This window comes from Mirounga angustirostris, unplaced genomic scaffold (assembly GCF_029215605.1).
Source record: "Mirounga angustirostris isolate CCGP_5_RB_7025 unplaced genomic scaffold, mMirAng1.0.hap1 SCAF_15, whole genome shotgun sequence".
Classification (NCBI taxonomy): Eukaryota; Metazoa; Chordata; class Mammalia; order Carnivora; family Phocidae; genus Mirounga; species Mirounga angustirostris.
The window spans coordinates 8,974,525-8,997,624 of record NW_026991723.1 but is presented as its reverse complement, the minus strand read 5'-3'; the positions used below and the strand labels follow the sequence as shown (position 1 = coordinate 8,997,624).

At 40.9% G+C, this 23,100-nt stretch overlaps 1 protein-coding gene across 1 annotated transcript in view; it reads left to right on the top strand.

The window, feature by feature from the left end:
• Nucleotides 1-22,689, top strand: part of SMARCA2 (SWI/SNF related, matrix associated, actin dependent regulator of chromatin, subfamily a, member 2) — a 180,052-nt gene extending 157,363 nt beyond the window's left edge. The window contains 2 exon segments of the mRNA XM_064579201.1: nt 20,586-20,728; nt 21,786-22,689. Coding sequence (XP_064435271.1) covers nt 20,586-20,728; nt 21,786-21,821 — 179 coding nt within the window. The 3' untranslated portion in view covers nt 21,822-22,689.
• The last annotated feature ends 411 nt before the right edge of the window (nt 22,690-23,100 follow it).

The window sequence follows — 23,100 nt, the reverse complement described above, 5'->3', positions numbered from 1 at the left end:
CCCCCCCAGGCCTGGAGTGTGTGACGAGTGTCTGTCCCCACACCCACCGCTGTTCTTGGTGTCAGTCTTTTCAGTGAGTCTGCCTTTTCTTAATTGGACCTTTTCCAATGCCGTACGGTTATTCCCCAGTTCTGATATTCCAGCATTTGATGCATTAGGTCTACATAACGGACCTCGACGAGAGCTTTCCTTACTTGAGAGCTGCGTCTCTCATCTGCTTTCAGAGAGCTGCCCTCTTACCCCTCGAGGTTTCGCTTCTCTGAGCTGTCCTGAGACACGGTGCGTTAGCTTTCTGGGGCCAGTGTCATGAACGAGCACAAAGGTAGTGGCTTAAGCGACCCAAATTTATTACCTCACAATTCTGTAGGTCCCCGTGTGCTGTGGGTCTGTCTGGAGGCTGAAGGCAAGAACCCATGTCCCACGCAGCCTCCTCATGCTGCCTCTCTTGGACCCTCTCTTCTGCCACTTCTGCTGCTTTTTTTTTTTAAATCTTAGGGTATAAATGACATGTTAGTTTCAGGCGCACAAATACGGATTCAATAGTTGTATATGTTGTAAAAGGATCAGCACAGTAAATCTGGTTAATAGGCATCACGACAAATAGTTACAAATGTTTTCTTTTGTTGGGAAAGTAGAAGATCTACCTTCTTAGCAGCTGTCACATAGACAGTATTAACTCTACCTACCGTGCTCTACAGTAAACCACTGGACTTATTTTTTTACCTAGAAGTTGTACCTTTTGACCCCCTTCACTCACCCTCCAACCCCCACCTCTGGCAACCAGCCTCGGGGTTTTTTTGTTTGTTTGTCTGTTTTTGTTTTATTTTTAAGAATTCACATTTAAGGGCGCCTGGGTGGCTCAGTTGGTTAAGCGACTGCCTTCGGCTCAGGTCATGATCCTGGAGTCCCTGGATCGAGTCCCGCATCGGGCTTCCTGCTTGGCAGGGAGCCTGCTTCTCCCTCTGACCCTCCTCCCTCTCATGCTCTCTGTCTCTCATTCTCTCGCTCTCAAATAAAAAAAAAAAAAAAAAAAAAAAGAATTCACATTTAAGTAAGATCATATGGTTATTTATCTTGCTCATGTCACAAAGTATAATGCCCTCTGGGCCCATCCATGTTGCCGTAAATGGCAGGATTTCATTATTTTTAAGGCTGAATAATATTCCACTACACACACACACCCCCCACACCCCCACATTTTCTTTATTCAACCATCAGTAGGCACTTAGTTGTTTTCAAATCTTGACTATAAGTAACGCTGCAGTGAACATGGGGGTTCGCACATCTTTTTAATTTAGTATCTTCTTCATGGAAACACCCACATGTGGAATGGCTGGATAATGTCTTTTTTTTTTTTTTAAATCTCTGAGGACCCTCTGTACTGTTTTCCATGGTGGCTGCACAAATTTACATCCCCACCAACATGGTACAAGGGTCTCCTTTTCTCCACATCCTCACCAACACTCTTTATTTCTGGTCTTTTTGATACTAGCCATTTTAACAGGTGTGAGGTGATACCTCGTTGTGGTTTTGATTTCCCATTTCCCTGATGATGAGATGTTGAGCACCTTTTCATGTACTTGTTGGCCATCTGTATGTCTTTGGGAAAATGTCTATTCAAAATCTTGGCCCATTTTTTTAATTGGATTGTTTTGCTATTGAGTTGTAGAAGATCTTTATAGATTTTGAATATTAACTCCTTAACAGATGATTTGCAGGTTTTTTTTTTTTTCTCCCATTCGGTAGGTTGCTTTTTTATTTTGTGGATCGTTTCCATTGCTGTGCAGAAGCTTCTTCATCTGATATAGTCATGCTTGTTTTTGCTTTGGCTGGCAATGATTTTTCGGAGCAGACACCATAAGTCAAGACCAATGTCAAGGATCTTACTGCCTGTTTTCTTCTAGGAGTTTGATGGTTTGGGGTCTTATGCTCAAGTCTTCAATCCATGTTGAAATAGTTCTTGTTATGTATAAGATAGGGATGCAGTTTCATTTTTTGTGCATGTGGCTGTCCTTTTTTTCCAATACCACTTCCCGAAGAGACTGTCCCTTCACCATTGTACATTCTTGGCTCTGTTGTAAATTGACTTTTATTTCTGGGCTCTCTGTTCCATTGATCTGTGTGTCTGTTTTTAACGACAGTACTATGCTGTTTTGATTGCTATAGCTTTATAATATAGTTTGAAATCAGGAACTGTGGTACCTCCAGCTTTGTTCTTTCTCAGGATTGCTTTGGCTACTCTGGATCTTTTGTGGCTTCATACAAATTTTAGAGGATTGTTTCTTCAATTTCTGTGAAAAATGCCATTGGAATTTTGATAGATTGCATTGAATCTACAGGTTGCTTTGTGTAGTATGGACATGTTAACAATGTTATTTCTTCCAGTTGATAGCACTAATAATTTTTTTCCATTTCTCTATATATGCTTCACTTTATTTCATTAATGTCTGATAGCTTTCAGTTTACAGGTCTTTCACCTCTGTGGTTGAATTTATTCCTAGCTATTTGGTTCTTTGTGAGGCAACTGTAAGTAGAATAGTTTTCTTGATTTTTTCTGAGACCTTGTTACTTGTGTGTAGAAACACACAAGATTTTGGCATATTGATTTTGTATCATTCCACTGAATTATTCGACTAGCTCTAACATACTTTGAAATCATTAGGGGAAACTTTAGGGTTTTCTATATATAATAAGATCTGCAAATAGTGACAGTTTTTCTTCTTTCTTTCCAACTTGGGTGCCTTTTCTTTTTCTTGCCTAACTGTGCAGGGTAGGACTTCCAATATTGTGTTGAATAAAAGGGGCAAGAGTGGGCATCCTTGTTTTTGATCCTGATTTTAGAGGAAAGGCTTTCAGATTTTCTTCATCGAGTATGATATTAGCTGTGGGCTTGCCATACATGGCCTTTATTATGTTGAGGTATTGTCCTTCTATATGTACTTTGTTGAGAGTTTCTATCATAAATGGATATTGAATTTTGTCAAATGCTTTTCCTACATCTATTGAGATGATCATGATTTGTATCCTTTGTTTTGTTAATGTGATATATCATGTTGATTGACTTACAGATTTAAACCATACTTGCATGCCTGGAATAAATCCCTCTTTTTTTAATTATATATATATTTTTTTAATTATATATATATATGTATATTTTTAAAGATTTTATTTATTTATTTGACAGCAAGAGAGCACAAGCAGAGGGAATGGTAGAGGGAGAGGGAGAAGCAGGCTTCCCGCCAAGCAGGGAGCCCGATGCGGGACTCGATCCCAGGACCCTGGGATCATGACGCGAGCTGAAGGCAGACACTCAACCATCTGAGCCACCCAGGTGCCCCTATATTTTTTATTTTTAAGTAATCTTTAACCTAATGTAGGCCTCACAATTCCAAGACCAAGAGTTACCTGTTTGACCGACTGAGCCACCTAGGGCCAGCCAGGTGCCCTGGAATAAATCCCTCTTGATTGTGGTATATGATCCTCCTAATGTGTTGTTCAATTTGTATTGCTAATGTTTTATTGAGGATTTTTGCCTCTGTGCTTATCAGGGATATTGGCCTGTAATATTTCCTTGTAGCATCCTTGTCTGGTTTGGTACCAGCGTAATGCTGGCCTGGGAAAATGAGTTTGCAACTGTTTCTTCCTCTTCATTGTTTGAGTTTGAGAAGATTCTTCATTCTTCTTTGAATGTTTGGTAGAATTCACCAGTGAAGCTGTCTGGTCCCGGACTTCCATTGGTTGGGAGGTATTTGATTACTGATTGGATCTTCTTACACATTAATTGATCTGTTCATATTTTCTGTCTTTTGATGATTCAGTCTTGGTAGGTTGTATATTCCTAGGAACTTATGTCTTCTAAGTTGTCAAATTTCTTGGCATATGATTGTTCATAGTAGTCTCTTAAGATCCTTTGTATTTCAGTGGTATCAGTTGCAACTTCTCTTTCATTTCTGTCTGTGAGACCTTACTTTCTTTGTGAGTGTAGCTAAAGGTTGGTCAATTTTGTTTGTTTTCAAAGAAACCGCTTTTAGTTTCATTGATCTTTTCTATTGTCTTTTTACTCTCTATTTCATTTATTTCGGCTCTGATCTTTATTATCTCCTTCTTTTTACTAACTTTGGACTTGGTTTGTTCTTCTAGTTCCTTGAAGTGTAAAGGTGGTTGTTTGAGACTTTTCTTCCAAGTAGCCTCTTAGGAGTGCTTTTGCTGCCCAAGTTTTAGTATGCTGTGTTTTCATTTGTCTCAAAGTATTTTTTTTTTTATTTCTCCTTTGATTTTGTTGTTGTTGTTGACACATTGGTTGTTCAGTAACATTGTTTAATCTCCACATGTTTGAATTTACCAGTTTTCGTCTTACAATAGATGTCTATTTTCATACCATTGTGGTCGGAAAAGATGCTTTATATTTCAGTTTTCTTAAGTTTATTAAGATTTGCTTTGTGGCCTGATGCATGACTTATCCTGGAGCTTGTTCCATGTGCACTTAAGAAGTATGTGTATTCTGTTGCTTTTGGATGAAATGGTCTGTATGTCTCTATTAAGTCCCTCTGATCCAACATGTCACTTAAGACCAATGTTTCCGTATTGCTTTTCTGTCTGGTTGATCTTTCCATTGATGTAATTGGAGTACTAACCTCATGTGCTATTATTGTATTGCTATCTATTTCTTTCTTTAGGTTCATTAATACTTGCTTTATATATGTAGGTGTGCCTATGATGAGTGCATAAATATTCACGAACGTTTTATCCTCTTGGTGGATGGACCCATTCATCATTATATAATGCTCTTTTTCTTATTCCAGTCGTCTTTAAAGGTTTATTTTGTCTGATACAACTATAGCTACCTCAGCTTTGTTTTGCATGGAATATCTTTCTCCATCCCTTCACTTTCAGTCTGTGTTTCTTTAGATCTGAATTATTTGGCAGGTAGCATATAGATGGATCTTTTTATTGAAGTATCATTGACATGTCCTGTTAATTTCAGGTGTACATCATAGTGATTTGATTTTTTTTATATACATCATGAACTCATCCCCACAGTAAGTCTAGGTACCAGTGAATCCATAAAAAGTTATTACAGTATTATTGGCTATATTCCCTATGCTGTCCATTTTATCTCCAAGACTTTATTTTATAAATCGAGGTTTGTGAAGTCTCCTTCACAACTCCTCCCCACTCTGGTAACCAATCATTTGTCTCCTGTATCTGTGTTCTCTTTTGTTCATTTCTTTTGTTTTTTTTAGATTCCATATGTAAGTGAAATTACATGGTATTTGTCTTTCTCTGCCTGACTTATTTCACTTAGCATAATATTCTCTCAGTCTATCCATGTGGTAGCAAATGGCAAGATTTCATTCTTTTTTGGGGCCGAATACTATTTCATTGTATATATCACCTCTTCTTTATCCATTCTCCTATCAACAGTTGCTTGGGTTGCTTCCATGTCTTGGCTGTTGTAAATGATATGGAAATGAACAGAGGGGTACATCTATCTCCTTGAGTTCATGTTTTCCTTTTTCAGATAAATACCCAGAAGTGGCATTGTTGGATCACGTGGTAGTACTACTTTTAAAGAATCTCCGTTCTGTTTTCTGTAGTGGCTGCACACATTGACATTCCCACCAATAGTGCATGAAGGTTCCTTTTTCTTCCACAGCCTCACCAACACTTACGTCTTTGTGATAATCGCCATTCTGACAGGTGTGAGGTGCTTTCTCATTGTGGTTTTGATTTATATTTCCCTGATGGTGAGTGATGTTGAGCCTCTTTTCATGTATCTGTTGGCTGGCATCTTTGGGAAATGTCTATCCATGTCCTCTGTCCATTTTTTAATCAGGTTGTGTTTGATAATAAGTTTTGTGAGTTCTTTATATATTTTGGATATTAACCCCTCATTGAATGTATGATTTGCAAATATCTTTAACATTCAGTAGATTGTCTTTTCATTTTGTTGATGGTTTCCTTCACTGTACAAAAGCTTTTTAGTTTTGAAGTACTCCCTTTAGTTTATTTTAGCTTTTATTGCCCTTCCCTGAAGAAACTAGTACAAAAAAAAAATATTAAAACTGATGTCAAAGAGCTTACTGTGTGCTTTCTTGTAGGAGTTTTATGGTATCAGATCTCACATTTAACCTTTTATTACATTTTGAATTTAGTTTTTATTTGGTGTAAGATAGTGGTCAGGTTTCACGTTTTTGCATGTAGCTGTCCCATCTTCCCAGCACCATTTATTGAAGAGACTGTCTTTTCCCTATTATATAGTCTTGCTTCCTTTGACCAAATAAGCATGGGTTTAATTCTAAGCTTTCTATCCTGTTCCATTGATCTGTGTGTCTGTTTTTGTGCCAGTACCGTACTGTTTTCATTAGTGTAGATTTGTAGTGTATTTTGAAATCCGGGAGCTTGATAATTCTGGTTTTGTTCTTTCTCAAGATTGCTTTGGCTATTTGATGTCCTTTGTGGTTCCATACAAATTTTAGGATTACCTGTTGCAGTTCTGTGGAAAAATGTCATTCATGTTTTCATGGGGGGGTTGTACTGAATCTTTAGATTGCTGTGGATAATACGGACTTTTTAATAATACTAAGCTTTCTAATCCATGAGCATGGTATATCTTTCCATTATTTGTGTCCTCTTCAATTTCATCAGTGTCTTACAGAGTAAAGGTCTTTCCTCTCTTTGGTTAAAGTCATCCCTAGGTATTTTATTTTTTTTGGTGCAATTGTAAGTGGGATTGTTTTCTAAATTTCTCTGATAGCTCATTAGTCATATATAGAAAAAAAGATTTCGGTGTTAATTTTGTATCCTACTACTTTGCCAAATTCATTTGTTCATTCTAATAGTGTTTTGGTGGAGTGTTTAGGCTTTGCTAAATATACTACCCGGTCCTCTGTAATAGTTACAGGTTTAGTTCTTTCCAATGTGGACACATTTTATTTCCTTTTCTTCAGTAACTGCTCTGGTTAGGACTTCCAATTCTGTGTTGAATAAAAGTTGCAAGAGTAGGCATCCTTGGCTTGTCCCTGATCTTAGAGGAAGAGCTCTTAGTTTTTCACCATTTGAATATGTTTTCATCTGTGGGTTGTTGTATATGGTCTTCATTATGTTGAGGTATGTTCCCTCTATACTTACTTTAAGAATCTTTATCATAAATGGCTGTTGAATTTTATCGATGTGTTTTTGGCATCTATTGAGAGAACGATGTTTATCCTTTGTTTTGTTAATGTGATATAGTACATTGTTTTGTGGATTTGAACCATCCTGCATCCCTGAAATAAATCCCACTTGACTTTGGCATGTGATCTTTTCACACATTATTGAATTCAGTTTGCTAACATGTTGTTGAGAACTTTGGCATCTGTGTCCTTCAGTATATTGGCCTGTATTTTCTTTTCTTGTGGTGTCTCTGTGTGGTATCAGGGAAATACTGGCCTTGTAAAATGAATTTGAAAGCATTCCTTCTTCAATTTTTGGAATAAATTGAAAAGGATCAGTTATAACTGTTCTTTAAGTGGTTGGTAGATTTCACCTGTAGAACTTTCTGGTTCTGGACTTTGTGGGGTTTTTAATTACTGATTCAATTTTAGTAATTGGATTTGCTCTATTCAGATTTTCTATTTCTTCATAATGGAGGCTTGGAAGATAGTTTCTAGGAATTGATCCATTTTTTTTTTCTGTTTTCCAATTTGTTGGCATATAGTTGTTTATAGTAGTTGCTTATGATTCTTTGCATCAGACTGTATTTTTAAAAAAATTTTTTATTGGGCGCCTGGGTGGCTCAGTTGGTTAAGCAACATCCTTCGGCTCGGGTCATGGTCCCGGAGTCCTGGGATTGAGTCCCGCATCGGGCTCCCTGCTCAGCGAGGAGCCTGCTTCTCCCTCTGACCCTCCCCCCTCTCATGTACTCTCTCTCTCATTCTCGCTCTCTCAAATAAATAAATCTTTAAAAAAAAAATTTATTGTTATGTTAATCACCATACATTACATCATTAGTTTTTGATGTAGTGTTCCATGATTCATTGTGCATAACATGCAGTGCTCCATGCAAAAAGTGCCCTCTTTAATACCCATCACCAGGCTAACACATCCTCCCACCCCCCTCCCCTCTACAACCCTCAGTTTGTTTTTCAGAGTCCATCGTCTCTCATGATTCGTCTCCCCCTCTGATTTCCGCCCCCCTTCATTCTTCCCCTCTTGCTATCTTCTTTTTTTTTTTTTCCTAACATATATTGCATTGTTTCAGAGGTACAGATATGTGATTCAACAGTCTTGCACAATTCACAGTGCTCACCATAGCACATACCCTCCCCAGTGTCTATAACTGAGCCACCCCATCCCTCCCACCCCACACCCCACTCCAACCCTCAGTTTGTTTCCTGGGATTAAGAATTCCTCATATCAGTAAGGTCCTATGATACATGTCTTTCTCTGATTGACTTATTTCGCTCAGCATAACACCCTCCACTTCCATCCACGTTGTCGCAAATGGCAAGATCTCATTCCTTTCGATGGCTGCATAATATTCCATTGTATATATATACCACATCTTCTTTATCCATTCATCTGTCGATGGACATCTTGGCTCTTTCCACAGTTTAGCTATTGTGGACGCTGCTGCTATAAACATCAGGGTCCAGGTACCCTTCAGATCCCTACTTTTGTATCTTTGGGGTAAATTCCCAGTAGTGCAATTGCTGGATCATATGGTAGCTCTATTTTCAACTTTTTGAGGAACCTCCATACTGTTTTCCAGAATGGCTGCACCAGCTTGCATTCCCACCAACAGTGTAGGAGGGTTCCCCTTTCTCTGCATCCCCGCCAACATCTGTCATTTCCTGACTTGTTAATTTTAGCCATTCTGACTGGTGTGAGGGGGTATCTCATTGAGGTTTTGATTTGGATTTCCCTGATGCCAAGCGACGTTGAGCACTTTTTCATGTGTCTGTTGGCCATTTGTATGTCTTCTTTGGAAAAATGTCTGTTCATGTCTTCTGCCCATTTCTTGATTGGATCATTTGTTCTTTGGGTGTTGAGTTGGATAAGTTCTTTATAGATTTTGGATACTAGACCTTTATCTGATATGTCATTTACAAATACCTTCTCCCATTCTGTCGGTTGTCTTTTGGTTTTGTGGACTGTTTCTTTTGCTGTGCAAAAGCTTTTTAGCTTGATAAAGTCCCAATAGTTCATTTTTGCCCTTGCTTCCCTTGCCTTTGGCGATGTTTCTAGGAAGAAGCTGTTCGGGCTGAGGTCGAAGAGGCTACTGCCTGTGTTCTCCTTTAGGATTTTGATGGACTCCTGTCTCACATTGAGGTCTTTCAACCATTTGGAGTCCATTTTTGTGTGTGGTGTAAGGAAATGGTCCAGTTTCATTCTTCTGCATGTGGCTATCCAATGTTCCCAACACCATTTGTTGAAGAGACTGTCTTTTTTCCTTTGGACATTCTTTCCTGCTTTGTCAAAGATGAGTTGACCATAGAGTTGAGGGTCCATTTCTGGGCTCTCTATTCTGTTCCATTGATCTATGTGTCTGTTTTTGTGCCAGTACCATACTGTCTTGATGAGGACAGCTTTGTAATAGAGCTGGAAGTCCGGAATCGTGATGCCGCCACCTTTGCTTTTCTTTTTAAACATTCCTCTGGCTATTCGGGGTCTTTTGTGGTTCCATACAAATTTTAGGATTATTCCATTTCTTTGAAAAAAGTGGATGGCATTTTGATGGGGATTGCACTGAATGTGTAGATTGCTCTAGGTAGCATTGACATCTTCACAATATTTGTTCTTCCAATCCATGAGCATGGAACGTTTTTCCATTTCTTTGTGTCTTCCTCAATTTCTTTCATGAGTATTTTATAGTTTTCTGAGTACAGATCCTTTGCCTCTTTGGTTAGATTTATTCCTAGGTATCTTATGGTTTTGGGTCCAATTGTAAATGGGATTGACTCCTTAATTTCTCTTTCTTCTGTCTTGTTGGTGTATAGGAATGCCACTGATTTCTGAGCATTGATTTTATATGCTGCCACTTGACTGAATTCCTGTATGAGTTCTAGCAGTTTTGGGGTGGAGTCTTTGGGGTTTTCCACATAAAGTATCATATCATCTGCAAAGAGTGAGAGTTTGACTTCTTTGCTGATTTGGATGCCTTTGATTTCTTTTTGTTGTCTGATTGCTGTGGCTAGGACTTTTTTTTTTTTTTTTAAGATTTTATTTATTTGACAGAGACACAGAGAGAGAGGGAACACAAGCAGGGGGAGTGGGAGAGGGAGAAGCAGGCTTCCTGCAGAGCAGGGAGCCCGATGCGGGGCTCGATCCCAGGACCCTGGAATCATGACCTGAGCCGAAGGCAGATGCTCAACGACTGAGCCACCCAGGTGCCCCTGTGGCTAGAACTTCTAATACTATGTTGAATAGCAGTGGTGATAGTGGATATCCCTGCCGCGTTCCTGACCTTAGGGGGAAAGCTCTCAGTTTTTCCCCCACTGAGAATGATACTCGCTGTAGGCTTTTCATAGATGGCTTTTATGATATTGAGTTATGTACCCTCTATCCCTATACTCTGACGAGTTTTGATCAAGAAAGGATGCTGTACTTTGTCAAATACTTTTTCTGCATCTACTGAGAGGATCATATGGTTCTTGTTCTTTCTTTTGTTAATGTGTTGTATCACGTTGATATGCAGATGTTGAACCAACGTTGCAGCCCAGGGATAAATTCCACTTGGTCGTGGTGAATAATCCTTTTAATGTACTGTTGGATCCTATTGGCTAGTATTTTGGTGAGAATTTTTGCATCCATGTTCATCAAGGATATTGGTCTGTAATTCTCCTTTTTGATGGGGTCTTTGTCGGGTTTGGGGATCAAGGTAATGGTGGCCTCATAAAATGAGTTTGGAGGCTTTCCTTCCATTTCTATTTTTTGGAACAGTTTCAGAAGAATAGGTATTAATTCTTCTTGAAATGTTTGGTAGAATTCCCCTGGGAAGCCATCTGGCCCTGGGCTTTTGTTTGTTGGGAGATTTTTGATGACTGCTTCAATTTCCTTGGTTATAGGTCTGTTGAGGTTTTCTATTTCTTCCTGGTTCAGTTTTGGTAGTTGATACATCTCTAGGAATGCATCCATTTCTTCCAGGTTATCCAATTTGCTGGCATAGAGTTGCTCATAATATGTTCTTATAATTGTTTGTATTTCTTTGGTGTTGGTTGTGATCTCTCCTCTTTCATTCATGATTTTGTTGATTTGGGTCATTTTTATTTTTGGTAAGTCTGGCCAGGGGTTTATCAATCTTGTCAGTTCTTTCAAAGAACCAGCTCCTAGTCTTGTTGATCTGTTCTACTGTTCTTTTGGTTTCTATTTCATTGATTTCTGCTCTGATCTTCATTATTTCTCTTCTCCTGCTGGGTTTAGGCTTTATTTGCTGTCCTTTCTCCAGCTCCTTTAGGTGTAGGGTTAGGTTGTGTACTTGAGACCTTTTCTGTTTCTTGAGAAAGGCTTGTATTGCTATATACTTTCCTCTTAGGACTGCCTTTGCTGCATCCCAAAGATTTGGAACAGTTGTGTTTTCATTTTCATTGGTTTCCATGAATTTTTTTAATTCTTCTTTAATTTCCTGGTTGACCCATTCATTCTTTAGTAGGATGCTCTTTAGCCTCCATGTATTTGAGTTCTTTCCGACTTTCCTCTTGTGATTGAGTTCTAGTTTCAAAGCATTGTGGTCTGAAAATATTCAGGGAATGATCCCAATCTTTTCGTACCGGTTGAGACCTGATTTATGACCTAGTATGTGATCTGTTCTGGAGAATGTTCCATGGGCACTAGAGAAGAATGTGTATTCCATTGCTTTGGGATGGAATGTTCTGAAAATGTCTGTGAAGTCCATTTGGTCCAGTGTGTCATTTAAAGTCTTTATTTCCTTGTTGATCTTTTGCTTAGATGATCTGTCCATTACAGTGAGGGCGTTGTTAAAGTCCCCCACTATTATTGTATTGTTGTCAATGTGTTTCTTTGCTTTTGTTATTAATTGCCTTATATAATTGGCTGCTCCCATGTTAGGGGCATAGATATTTACAATTGTTAGATCTTCTTGTTGGATGGACCCTTTAAGTAGGATATAGTGTCCTTCCTCATCTCTTATTACAGTCTTTGGTTTAAAATCTAAGTTGTGTGATATAAGGATTGCCACCCCAGCTTTCTTTTGGTGTCCATTAACATGGTAAATGATTTTCCATCCCCTCACTTTCAATCTGGGGGTGTCTTTGAGTCTAAAATGAGTCTCTTACAGACAGCATATCGATGGGTCTTGTTTTTTAATCCAATCTGATAGCCTGTCTTTTGATTGGGGCATTGAGCCCATTTACATTCAGGGTAACTATTGAAAGATATGAACTTAGTGCCATTGTATTGCCTGTAAGGTGACTGTGACTGTATATTGTCTCTGTTCCTTTCTGGTCTATGTTGCTTTTAGGCGCTCTCTTTGCTTAGAGCACCCCTTTCAAGATTTCTCGTAGGGCTGGTTTGGTGTTTGCAAATTCCTTTAGTTTTTGTTTGTCCTGGAAGCTTTTTATCTCTCCTTCTATTTTCAATGACAGCCTAGCTGGATATAGTATTCTTGGCTGCATATTTTTCTCATTTAGTGCTCTGAATATATCCTGCCAGTCCTTTCTGGCCTGCCAGGTCTCTGTAGATAGGTCTGTTGCCGATCTAATGTTTCTACCATTGTAGGTTACATACCTCTTCCCCCCGAGCTGCTTTCAGGATTTTCTCTTTGTCTCTGAGACTCGTAAGTTTTACTATTAGATGTTGGGGTGTTGACCTATTTTTATTGATTTTGAGAGGGGTTCTCTGTGCCTCCTGCATTTTGATGCCTGTTTCCTTCCTCAAATTAGGGAAGTTCTCTGCTATAATTTGCTCCAGTATACCTTCTGCCCCTCTCTCTCTTTCTTCCTTTCTGGGATCCCAATTATTCTAATGTTGTTTCATCTTATGGTATCGCTTATCTCTCAAATTCTGCCCTCGTGATCCAGTAGTCGTTTATCTCTCTTTTTCTCAGCTTCTTTATTTTCCATCATTTGGTCTTCTATATCACTGATTCTCTCTTCTGCCTCATTTATCTTAGCAGTTAGTGCCCCCATTTTTTATTGCACCTCATTAATAGCCTTTTTGATTTCGACTTGGTTAGATTTTAGTTCTTTTATAACTTCCATGCTTTTTTCAAGCCCAGCTGGTATCTTTAAAGTGATGATTCTGAATTCTAGATCTGACATCGTACTAATGTCTGTATTGAGTAGGTCCCTGGCAGTCGGTACTCCCTCTTGTTCTTTTTGTTAGGGTGATTTTTTCTGTCCTGTCATTTTGTCCAGAGGAGAATAGATGAATGAGAGAAGAAAATGCTAACAGGGTAACAACATTGCCAGAAAATATACTCTAAACAAAGACCTGAAGCCAGGGGAAAAGAAAGGGAAAGAAAGAAAAAAAAAAGATAAAAACAAACAAAAACAGAATAAAACAAAAACCAGAATATGATCAAATATGCTCAGGCTGGTGCATAGATCAGTGCCACACACTAGATTTTGGGTGTATTTTGGTCTGTTAGAAGAAAGTGCCTCCCAAAATTTTAAAGAAAGAAAAACTTGTATATGTACAAAATAAGGGTTGATATGAAGGGATGGAATATGACTGTAAAGATGAAAATTATAAAAAAATTTTATAAAGGGAATAAGAAGTTGTTTATAAAAAAAGGATTTAAAAAAGGAGAGAATGTGATCAGGCAGGAGACTAGAACAAAGCCATACGCTAGAGATTTAGGGTATATTTTGATCTGTTAGAAGAAACTATCTGAAAATTTTAAAGAGAGAACAACTTATATGCCAAAAATAAGGGTAACTACTATGAAGGGATAAATAGGACTCTAAAAATGAAAAATAAAAAGGTTTTTTAAAAAGGGATTAATGTTGGTTGAAAAAGGGAAAAAGAAAAGTCCACAAAAAAATTAAAAAAAAAATTAAATTTGAAAGACTACAGAATCATCGTAAAAAAGCCATGAATTCTATGTGTAGTATTCCCTTAGTGCTGGAGTTCTGCTGTTCTCATTGATGGGTAAACTTGGTCTTGGCTGGCTGTTCTGGCTGATCTTCTAGGGGAGGGGCTTGTTGCTGTGGTTCCCAAACGTCTTTGCTGGAGGTGGAATTGTCCCGCCCTTGCTCTGTCTGGGTTTAGTAACCTGCTCAGGTTTGCTCTTGGGAGCTTTTGTTCCCTGCAAGCTTTCCCTACAGCTTTGGAGGCTGAGAGTGAAAATGGTGGCCTCCCAATCTCTGCCCCGGAGGAGCTGAGAACTTGGTGTCCCACTCCTCAGTGAGCCCCCAGAGAAAAGCAGTCAGTCACTCCTGTCTCCCCGGTCTCCGGCTGCACTCCGTGCGCCCCTAGCCTGTGACCAAGCATTTCTGTCTCTGGCACATGACCCTGTGTGTAGTCTCCAAACCCCGCAGAACCCTGCAGTCTGCTCCCATGCCGCTCCTCCCGGGGGAGGAAGGGGAGTCTCCCCTCATCTGCCATTTGTTGGGTCCCTGCTGGAGGAGCAGTGGCCGGACTGTGCCGCGGATCACGGTTTATGACAACCCCGAGCTGAGAGCCCGCGCCTGGGCTCCATCTTTGCAGCCGGCTTCCCTGCTCTGATCCCTGGGAGCTCTGCCGCACTCAGGCACCCCTGGTCTTTCTGTGACCCCGAGGGTACTGAGACCACACTGTCCCACGAGGGTCCCACCCCCTGCTTAGCCACCGGGGCGACATCCCTCAGCGGAGCCGACTTCTAAAAGTTCCGATTTTGTGCTCCGTGACTCTCTCACTTGCCAGACGCGGCCAACGGAGGCCCCTCCCCCGCCGTCTATCCTCCCGAATATTGCCTCGGATTCACGTCTCCGCACGTCCTATCTTCCAGAAAGTGGTCGCTTTTCTGTTCAGAGAGTTGCTGCTATTCTTCTCTTCGATCTCCTGTAGAGTTCATAGGTGTTCAGAATGGTTTGATCCCTATCCAGCTGAATTCCTGGGACCAAACAAAATCCAGGTCTCCTACTCTTCTGCCATCTTACTCCGCCCCCCGCGGATTTTATTTAAGCCCTCTTTTTCTCTTGATGAATCTGGCTAGAGTTTTATCAGTTTTGTTTATCATTTCAAACAATGAACTTCTAGTTACATTGATGTGTTCTATTTTTTTTTTTTTTTTAAAGATTTTATTTGACAGCGAGAGAGGGAACACAAGCACGGGGAGTGGGAGAAGTAGAGCACCCAATACGGGGCTCGATCCCAGAACCCTGGGATCATGACCTGAGCTGAAGGCAGACACTTAACCGACTGAGCCACCCAGGCGCCCCGCATTCTGTTTTTTTAGTCACAATTTCCTCTCTGAGTTATTTCGTTTCTTCCACTAATTTGGGCTATCTTTTTCTAGTTGTTTATTTGGGATTTTTCTTGTTTCTAGAGATAGGCTTGTAGTGCTGTGAACTTCCGTCTTAGAACTGCTTGTGTTGCATCCACAGAGTTTTGAAACCTCACATTTCCCTTTGTGCAAGAGATTTTTGATTTCTTGGTTGACTCATGGGTTTTTTTAGAATATTTAGTATCCACATCTTTGTGTTTTTTCCAGTTTTCTTCTTGTGATTTCTAGTTTAATACCGTTGTAGTAAAAAATAAAAGGTGCTTTCCATGATTTAATTCTTCTTAGATGTTTTAAGAACTGTTCTGTGGCCCAACATGTTCTCAGCCCTGGACAGTGTTGCATGTGCCCTTGAATGTGTCTTCTCCCGTGTTTGGATGGAATGTTCTCTGAACATGTGTTACCTTTACGTGATCTCATGTGTCATTTAATGCCATTAACCAATGTAAGCAAGGTAATAAGGTCCCCTACTTTTTTCGTTTTACTGTCCTTTTCTTCCTTTCCTTCAATACTTGCATCATGTGTTTAGGTCTTCCTATGTTGGGTGCTGCATAAGTATTTATGAATGGTGTATCTTCTTGGATTGACCTTTTTTATCATCATGTAATGCCTTTCTTTTTCCCTTAATACAGTCTTTGTTTTAAAGTCTGTTTGATCTAACTGTTGCTGCTCCAGGTTTTGATTTGCTTGGAGTATTTTGTTTTTCCATCCCTTCCCTTTCAGTCTGTGTGGTTGTAGTCCTGGATGAAGAGAGTTGGGTCTCAGTTTTTTGTTTGTTTTTTAATCCATTCAGTCAACCTGGCTTTTGATTGGCCTCTTTATATTTAAATTAACTAGTGATAGCTATGTGCTCATTGCCATTTTGGTAATTGCTTTCTGGAGTTTTTATGGTTCCTCTCTTCACCTTTGTTCTCTTCATCTGTGGCTACATGACTTGGTTTAGAGGTATTCTTAGTTCTTTTGATCTTTTTATTTACTATAGGCTTTAGCTTTGTATTGAGTTGATAACAACTTAAGTTTTAACATACTCAAAAAGCTCTACATTTTTAATCTCCCCTCCCTACCTTTTAGGATTTTAAAGATTTATTTGAAAGAGCACAGGCAGGGGGAGGGGCAGAGGGAGAAGCAGACTCCCTGCGGAGCAGGACCCTGGGATCATGACCTGAGCTAAAGGCAGACGCTTAACCGACTGAGCCACCCAGGTGTCATTCCACCTTTTATGTTTTTAATGTCACATTTTACATCTCTTTATCTTGCATACATACTTGTGCATCTCAACTAGTTATTATAGTTATAGTTACTTTTACCACTTCTGTCCTTTAACCTTCCTACTAACTTTACAAGTGATCAGGTGTGATTTCTTATTTGCTCTTCTCTTTTTAGCGGGAAAAGTCCCTGTACCACTGCTGATAAGGTCCATTTGGTGTTGATGAACTTTAGCTGTTGCTTGTCTGGAAAACATTTTTCTCTCCAATTCTGAGTAACAAAATTGCCAAGTTGAGTGTTCTTAATTTGCCCCCCTTTGAGCACTCTGTATGGATCTGCCACTCCTTTTTGGCGTAGAAAGTTTCTGCTAAAAAATGTGCTGTACTCTTAGGGGGTTTCCGGTGTACTTTTCACGCCCTCCGGTTGGGTTTCAGTGTGTCTTCTGTGGAGCTTTCAGCTCAGTCGTTGCATTCTTCAGCTCTGTGACTTTTACCACTACTTGTTGGTACTCTCTGCCTCTTTGTGGAAGTTCTCCCTGTCTTCGTCCGTCCTCCTGCCCAGTTCAGTGAGCACTTTTAGGGCCACTATTTTCAATTCCTCTTCTGAAAAAGTTTGTAAGAAAATGGAAGTCAGGGGTGTACCTAAGGTTTTATCTTCCTCTTTCATCTGGAACACACTCCTGTTTCTCTTTGTTTTCCTTGACTCTGTGTTGGTTTCGATGCCTTAGTTTTAAACCTCCACTTCTCTGACTCTTTTTTTTTTTTTTTTTAAGATTTTTATTTATTTATTTGAGAGAGAGAGAGAGAGAGAGAGCACATGAGAGGGGGGAGGGTCAGAGGGAGGAGCAGACTCCCTGCAGAGCGGGGAGCCCGATGCGGGACTCGATCCCGGGACTCCAGGATCACGACCCGAGCCGAAGGCAGTTGCTTAACCAACTGAGCCACCCAGGCGCCCCTCTGACTCTTGAAGGAGTAGTAGCCTCGTGGTGGAGATGAAACTTCTCCCCCCTGGCCCTCGCTCTCGGTTGTCTCTCTCACCTTTGTGATGGTCCCAGCAGCGTTTAGCACCCAGGGTGTTAAATGTTTGTGAATGCTGCCCTTTGGGGGACACTGGCTCCCTGGCGTGTGGCAGAGGAAGAGCTCAAAGATGACACCCACCTTGCAAGGTCGTGCGAAAGGGTTACTGTCTGGCCTGAGGTAGATGTGTGTTTTATTAGAAGCTTGTCCCTCCGACCGTATCTGTGAAGATAAGCTGATGGGTCTCCTCTACCAAAAGACTGGGGTTCTTGGACTCTTGTTTTTTGCTGTGCCCTGAGGGGGTGGTAGCTGCTAAAATCGGGTTACCAGAGGAGGGTACGAGCTCCTTTCCAGGAGGTAAACTGGTGTGAGGTAGAGGGAAAGTGCAAAGATGCCTCCGTCTCTAGAGACACCCAAACAGGCCTTCAGATAGGTGTCAAATTTGGTACCTGCCCCTCGGGATGATGTTTTAACAAAACAAAGAAGCCTCTTTTCACCTAAAGTCTGGGTGCTGCTTGGTCATTGCCTCTGTCCTGGGGCAAGAGACCTAAGCTCACTGAAGCCTTGTGGGGTTCTTGCATGTGAAACTTAAAGGTTTTAGGGACTCCTCTCTTAAAAGTTGGGGTGCCCAATGTGAGCTTCAACAGCTTCACTCCTTGGGGAGAGTCTCCAGGTTTTGAGTTCCCTTCTGATCTTGGGGCACCACCCCAGGGGGAGGTTTATAGTGAGTGTGTGTCTCAGCCTCTCCTACCTGTTTGAGGGGTTTTCCTTATTTACCTGCTGTGTCGGAGTCACTGAGCTCATTTTTGGGCTGCTTTCCTGAGGAAATTGTTCTACATGTAGCTGTAGATTGGGTGTGTCCTTGGGAGGTGAGTTCAGAATGTTCCTTTGAATGTTGAAATCTTGCCATCTTGAACCAGGACCTCTTCTTCCTTTCTTAAGGCCTCAGGGCTCACCTGGTTCATCCAGGATTATCTCCCCTTCTCAGAGTCAGCTGATCAGCAGCCTTCATCCCTTTGTCCATGTAACATCACAATTGGGGGATTAGGACACAGACATGTATAAGGGGCCGTTATTCTGCCTGCCACCCTTGATAATTAGCCCTTTTTATGGGTCCATAAGGGTGGGATCATAAAGCCTTAGGCTGCTCTTTAGTTTCAACCAAGTTAGGCCTGGCAGCCTGTTGGGTGGGTTTTTTGAGGTCCATGTCCACGGACACACAGAGCCTGGTAGTTTTAGAGCATCCCACCCTCCAAGGTGGAGTTAAATGATCTACTTGGAGAGACATTTTCTTACCTTTGCTGCCAATCTTCTGCCCTTTCACACCTTGCATGGATTTTTCTGTATTCCAAATGTCAGGAAGTGCTCCACCTGTATGGATAGATATTTTGTTTTTTGTTGTTGTTGTTGTTTTTTAATCAAGACTTTTTCTTTGAGAGGCCTTTATATCTTTATGCATTTCTGTGAATAGGTCGGCCTTTTCTTCCTTTCCCGAATTACTCCAGCCAAACGGGAGGCCCCTACCTTGTAAGTCCACTATGCAGCAGACATTTGGGTACAAGGGCCGGAAGCCAGACCAGGAGTGCTGTTCAGAGTACTCAGATTTGCCCGTCTCTGCCGCGTTCGGGAGGGCAGAGGGTGTAAGGTGGCACTGTGGTTCAGAACAGCTCTGACCTCAACTGTGTTGTCAGCCGGCCTCCTTGTAAACACTGTGGTGGGTCCCCCCATTTCACAAAAGAAGTCTGAGAAATTCTCCTCCCCAAGCTTCCTTGTGGAGCTATAATTCCCTCCAGGCCAGTACCTTTTTCTAGGTGCCTTGCAACCCAACATGAAATTCCAGTATGACTGGTTTGAATGAGAGCCCCACATCCTCGGGGACTTCCTCATCAAGTCCTAAAAATGGTATGCTGTGGACACCTAGCCCAGAACAGATTTTCCTTGGACACTGGGTTACACGCCTGCCTCAGTGACCTTGCACAATGAACTCTCCCATGTGTTTTTATTCCTTTCCTCAGAATAGCCCTGTGACGGTAGATAGGGGTGCTGTCTTTCTGAAGGCTAATTTAACAGGACACTTAGAAACTTACCATACAGATATATTCACCGTACTGCCCCCCAATCTGTCAACAAAGAGGTTTTCAGCAGCTTTGCTTATTACACAGGCAAAAAAAAAAAAAAAAAAGCTGAGAACTTCAGCACCCATCACGAGACATCACGAGATGACTGGTTAAGTCATTCGTAGTGGACCCTCAGGCCTTGGAAAGAATTAGGCTGGTAGATATTAACAGAAGTGTCCCCCCATAGGTGAGAATAGAGGAATGACTGTGTACACGTGCTTGAATTCTTTATGTTCTCTAATTATATAAACCATAAATTGTTTCCGGAAATCATCACCAGGAAGAACAATCAGGAAATACTAGAGATGAGGGAAAGAAAGTGTTCACACTTTCCATTTTGTACCTTTCTGTGCTGTTAATACTACTATTCAACTCTGATTTTTCTTTTTAAGTCAACTGGGGTTATCTACACAGTATCATTGGCCTTTAAAAAAAAAAAAAGGCTTTATACTTACTCCTGACAAAATTCTATTGAATAAACACCCGCAACCCTCCATAAGTAAGAAAGGCAGCTCTGCTTCTCCTGCTTATTAGGAAGATCCCCATCCGACCATTAAGTGACTGCAAAAAGGACCCAGCCTGCTGCGGGATCTCAGCCCCTCATGTAGCTTGTTTGGGGTAACAATGTAGTGTATCCTCCTAACCAAGATGTGTTTGTGAGTGAAATCGGGTGCTAACAGGACGATGGAGAACAGGCATAAATTGACAATGTTCTGGGCACTCCTGGGACCTTTGGTTTGTCAGCTGTAGCCTGGCAGTCTTTTCACTCCCTGGGAAAGGACTTCCCTGTGATTCCTCACTGCTGTTTTGTTTTTGTTGTAGCCAAATCTGTTAAGGTGAAAATCAAGCTCAATAAAAAAGACGAGAAAGGCCGGGACAAAGGCAAAGGCAAGAAAAGGCCGAATCGGGGAAAAGCCAAGCCTGTAGTGAGTGATTTCGACAGTGATGAGGAGCAGGATGAAAATGTAAGTGGAACGGGCTTTGGCTGAAGCCCAGAAGTCCTCTCCATTCCTTTCCTGTCGTGTAACCACTTTATTATCCAGAAATGGAAATGTAAAGACTTGGGGAGATTTCATTCCTGAGGGCTGTGAGCTAAGCTACATGATCTACAACAAAGAATTTCGGGCTTTTGGTCAGTGTCCAAAACTGAAAAACTCCTCCGTCGAGTTTCCTCTTCTACTTTCTTACCTTTCCACCCCTTACAAATACAGTTTTCTCGATGGCCGGTTATTTTTAATCTTTGAAAAATTCCAGACCAGGGATGGAGGCAGGCCGTGAAATATGTTAGTGGGAGCCTCCGAGGAGCACTCTGTCATTTGCACCATGTCCTAGAAATCCGGGCCCAGGTTAGGTGTGTTTGGCTCTGGGTCCTGGAAGCAAACAGCAGAGGTTGGATTCAGACCCAAACAGTGTAACCGGGTCTAGGGCACTGTCCCTGGATGTGGGTGACACGAGGCAGCGGCCTCCATTTTATTCACTTTCACCCCCACTCCCCCCACCACCTCTGGAAAGAGAATTTAACATTTGAGTCTGTATGCTATTGGGTATTCCTTCAGTGCACTGCCCTTTGGGTCTGATGAAAAACATTTAAGAATTCTTAATGCCGACCCGCCCAGCCTTCACCCTTGTCCCAGGCTTTTTCAAACACATTTAAAATGCTGTGTTTTCTTTAGAAGACTTACTGTGAGTAGACATCAAATGCATGGTCCTTTGGACCTCTGGTGAATTTTCTAAACCCACACTGCTAAAAATAAAAGTTCCTAGCCTTGACCTTCTTGTGCCAAAGCAAAAGAAAGCAAAACTGTGGTACAGATGGTGGGTAGTGCTTTGGGATTCCCCAGCAGAAGCTCCCCTTTTGAGCCTGGATTCCTCTCCAGTGTCCTGCCACCTTGCCACAGAATGTGGAGACGTGGGCTAACCCTTTCCAAGCGGTCTTTTCTTTTCTACTTTGCCTCTGCAGGGTTTGTTACACCTTTTTCTTACGTGTGATTTCATGCATTTTTATCATGTTTTTATTTTTAGGAACAGTCAGAAGCAAGTGGGACTGATGATGAGTGATCAGTATGGACCGTTCTCCCCCCTCGGTAGAACTGAACTCCTTCCTCCCCTCTCTCATTTCTACCCAGTGAGTCCATTTGTCCTATGGGCCCTGGGTGGTTTCTGTATCATCATCGTCTATAAACTAGCTTTAGGATAGTGCCAGACAAACATATGATATCATGGTGTAAAAACACACAACATGCACATACACACAAATATTTGTAACATATTGTGACCAAATGGGCCTCAAAGATTCAAAGATTAAAACAAATAGACAAAGCTTTTGATGGAAAATATGTGGGTGGATAGTATATTTCTAGGGGTGGGTCTCATTTGGTAACGGTTTGATTGTGCCTGGTTTTACCACCTGTTCAGATGAGAAGATTTTTTTTTTCTTTTTGTAGCACTGATAACCAGGAGAAGCCATTAAAAGCCACTGGTTATTTTATTTTTCATCAGGCAATTTTCAAGGTTTTAATTTGTTCGTTTTTTTTTTTTTTTTTTTACACTGTGGTACATATAAGCAACTTTAATAGGTGATAAATGTACAGTAGTTAGATTTCACCTGCATAGACATTTTTCCATTTTATGCTCTATGATCTGAAAAAAAATGCTTTTTGAACTGTATAAGATTTATGTCTACTGTAAACATTGCTTAATTTTCTCTTTGCTCTTGATTTAAACAAAGTTTTGTTGAAAACGCTATTGAATATTGCAATCTATATAGTGTATTGGATGGCTTCTTTTGTCCACCTGATTTCCTATGTTACCGATGTGTATCGTCTCCTTCTCCCTAAAGTGTACTTAATCTTTGCTTTCTTTGCACAATGTCTTTGGTTGCAAGTCATAAGCCTGAGGCAAATAAAATTCCAGTAATTTCCAAGAATGTGGTGTTGGTGCTTTCCTAATAAAGAGATAATTTAGCTCAACAAACACTGCCTCTTGTTCTTTGAGTTCTAGGGGATTGAAACCCTGGTGCCTGAGTGAAGGTCTCCTGCAGAGGGCTGGATAGTCTCTGGCTACAGCATGCTTGGTAGGAAAAAGACAGAGAGAGCCAGTCTCCTGGAATGAACCAGGCTTGTTGCAAAGGAGAGGAATCCATCATCTCAAGCACTAAGCCCCTGCTCAACATTTTCTAGTGCTTAAAATTCTGTTTACTAGCCAGCTCATCTATATGGTAATACAGATTTATAGTATGCTATAATATGATATGTAACAAATCTGTATTAATAGCTCTTGATTTTGAAAGATTTCAAAAGGGCTCAAGGGAAAGAGGGGTTCCACGCACGCCTATGTT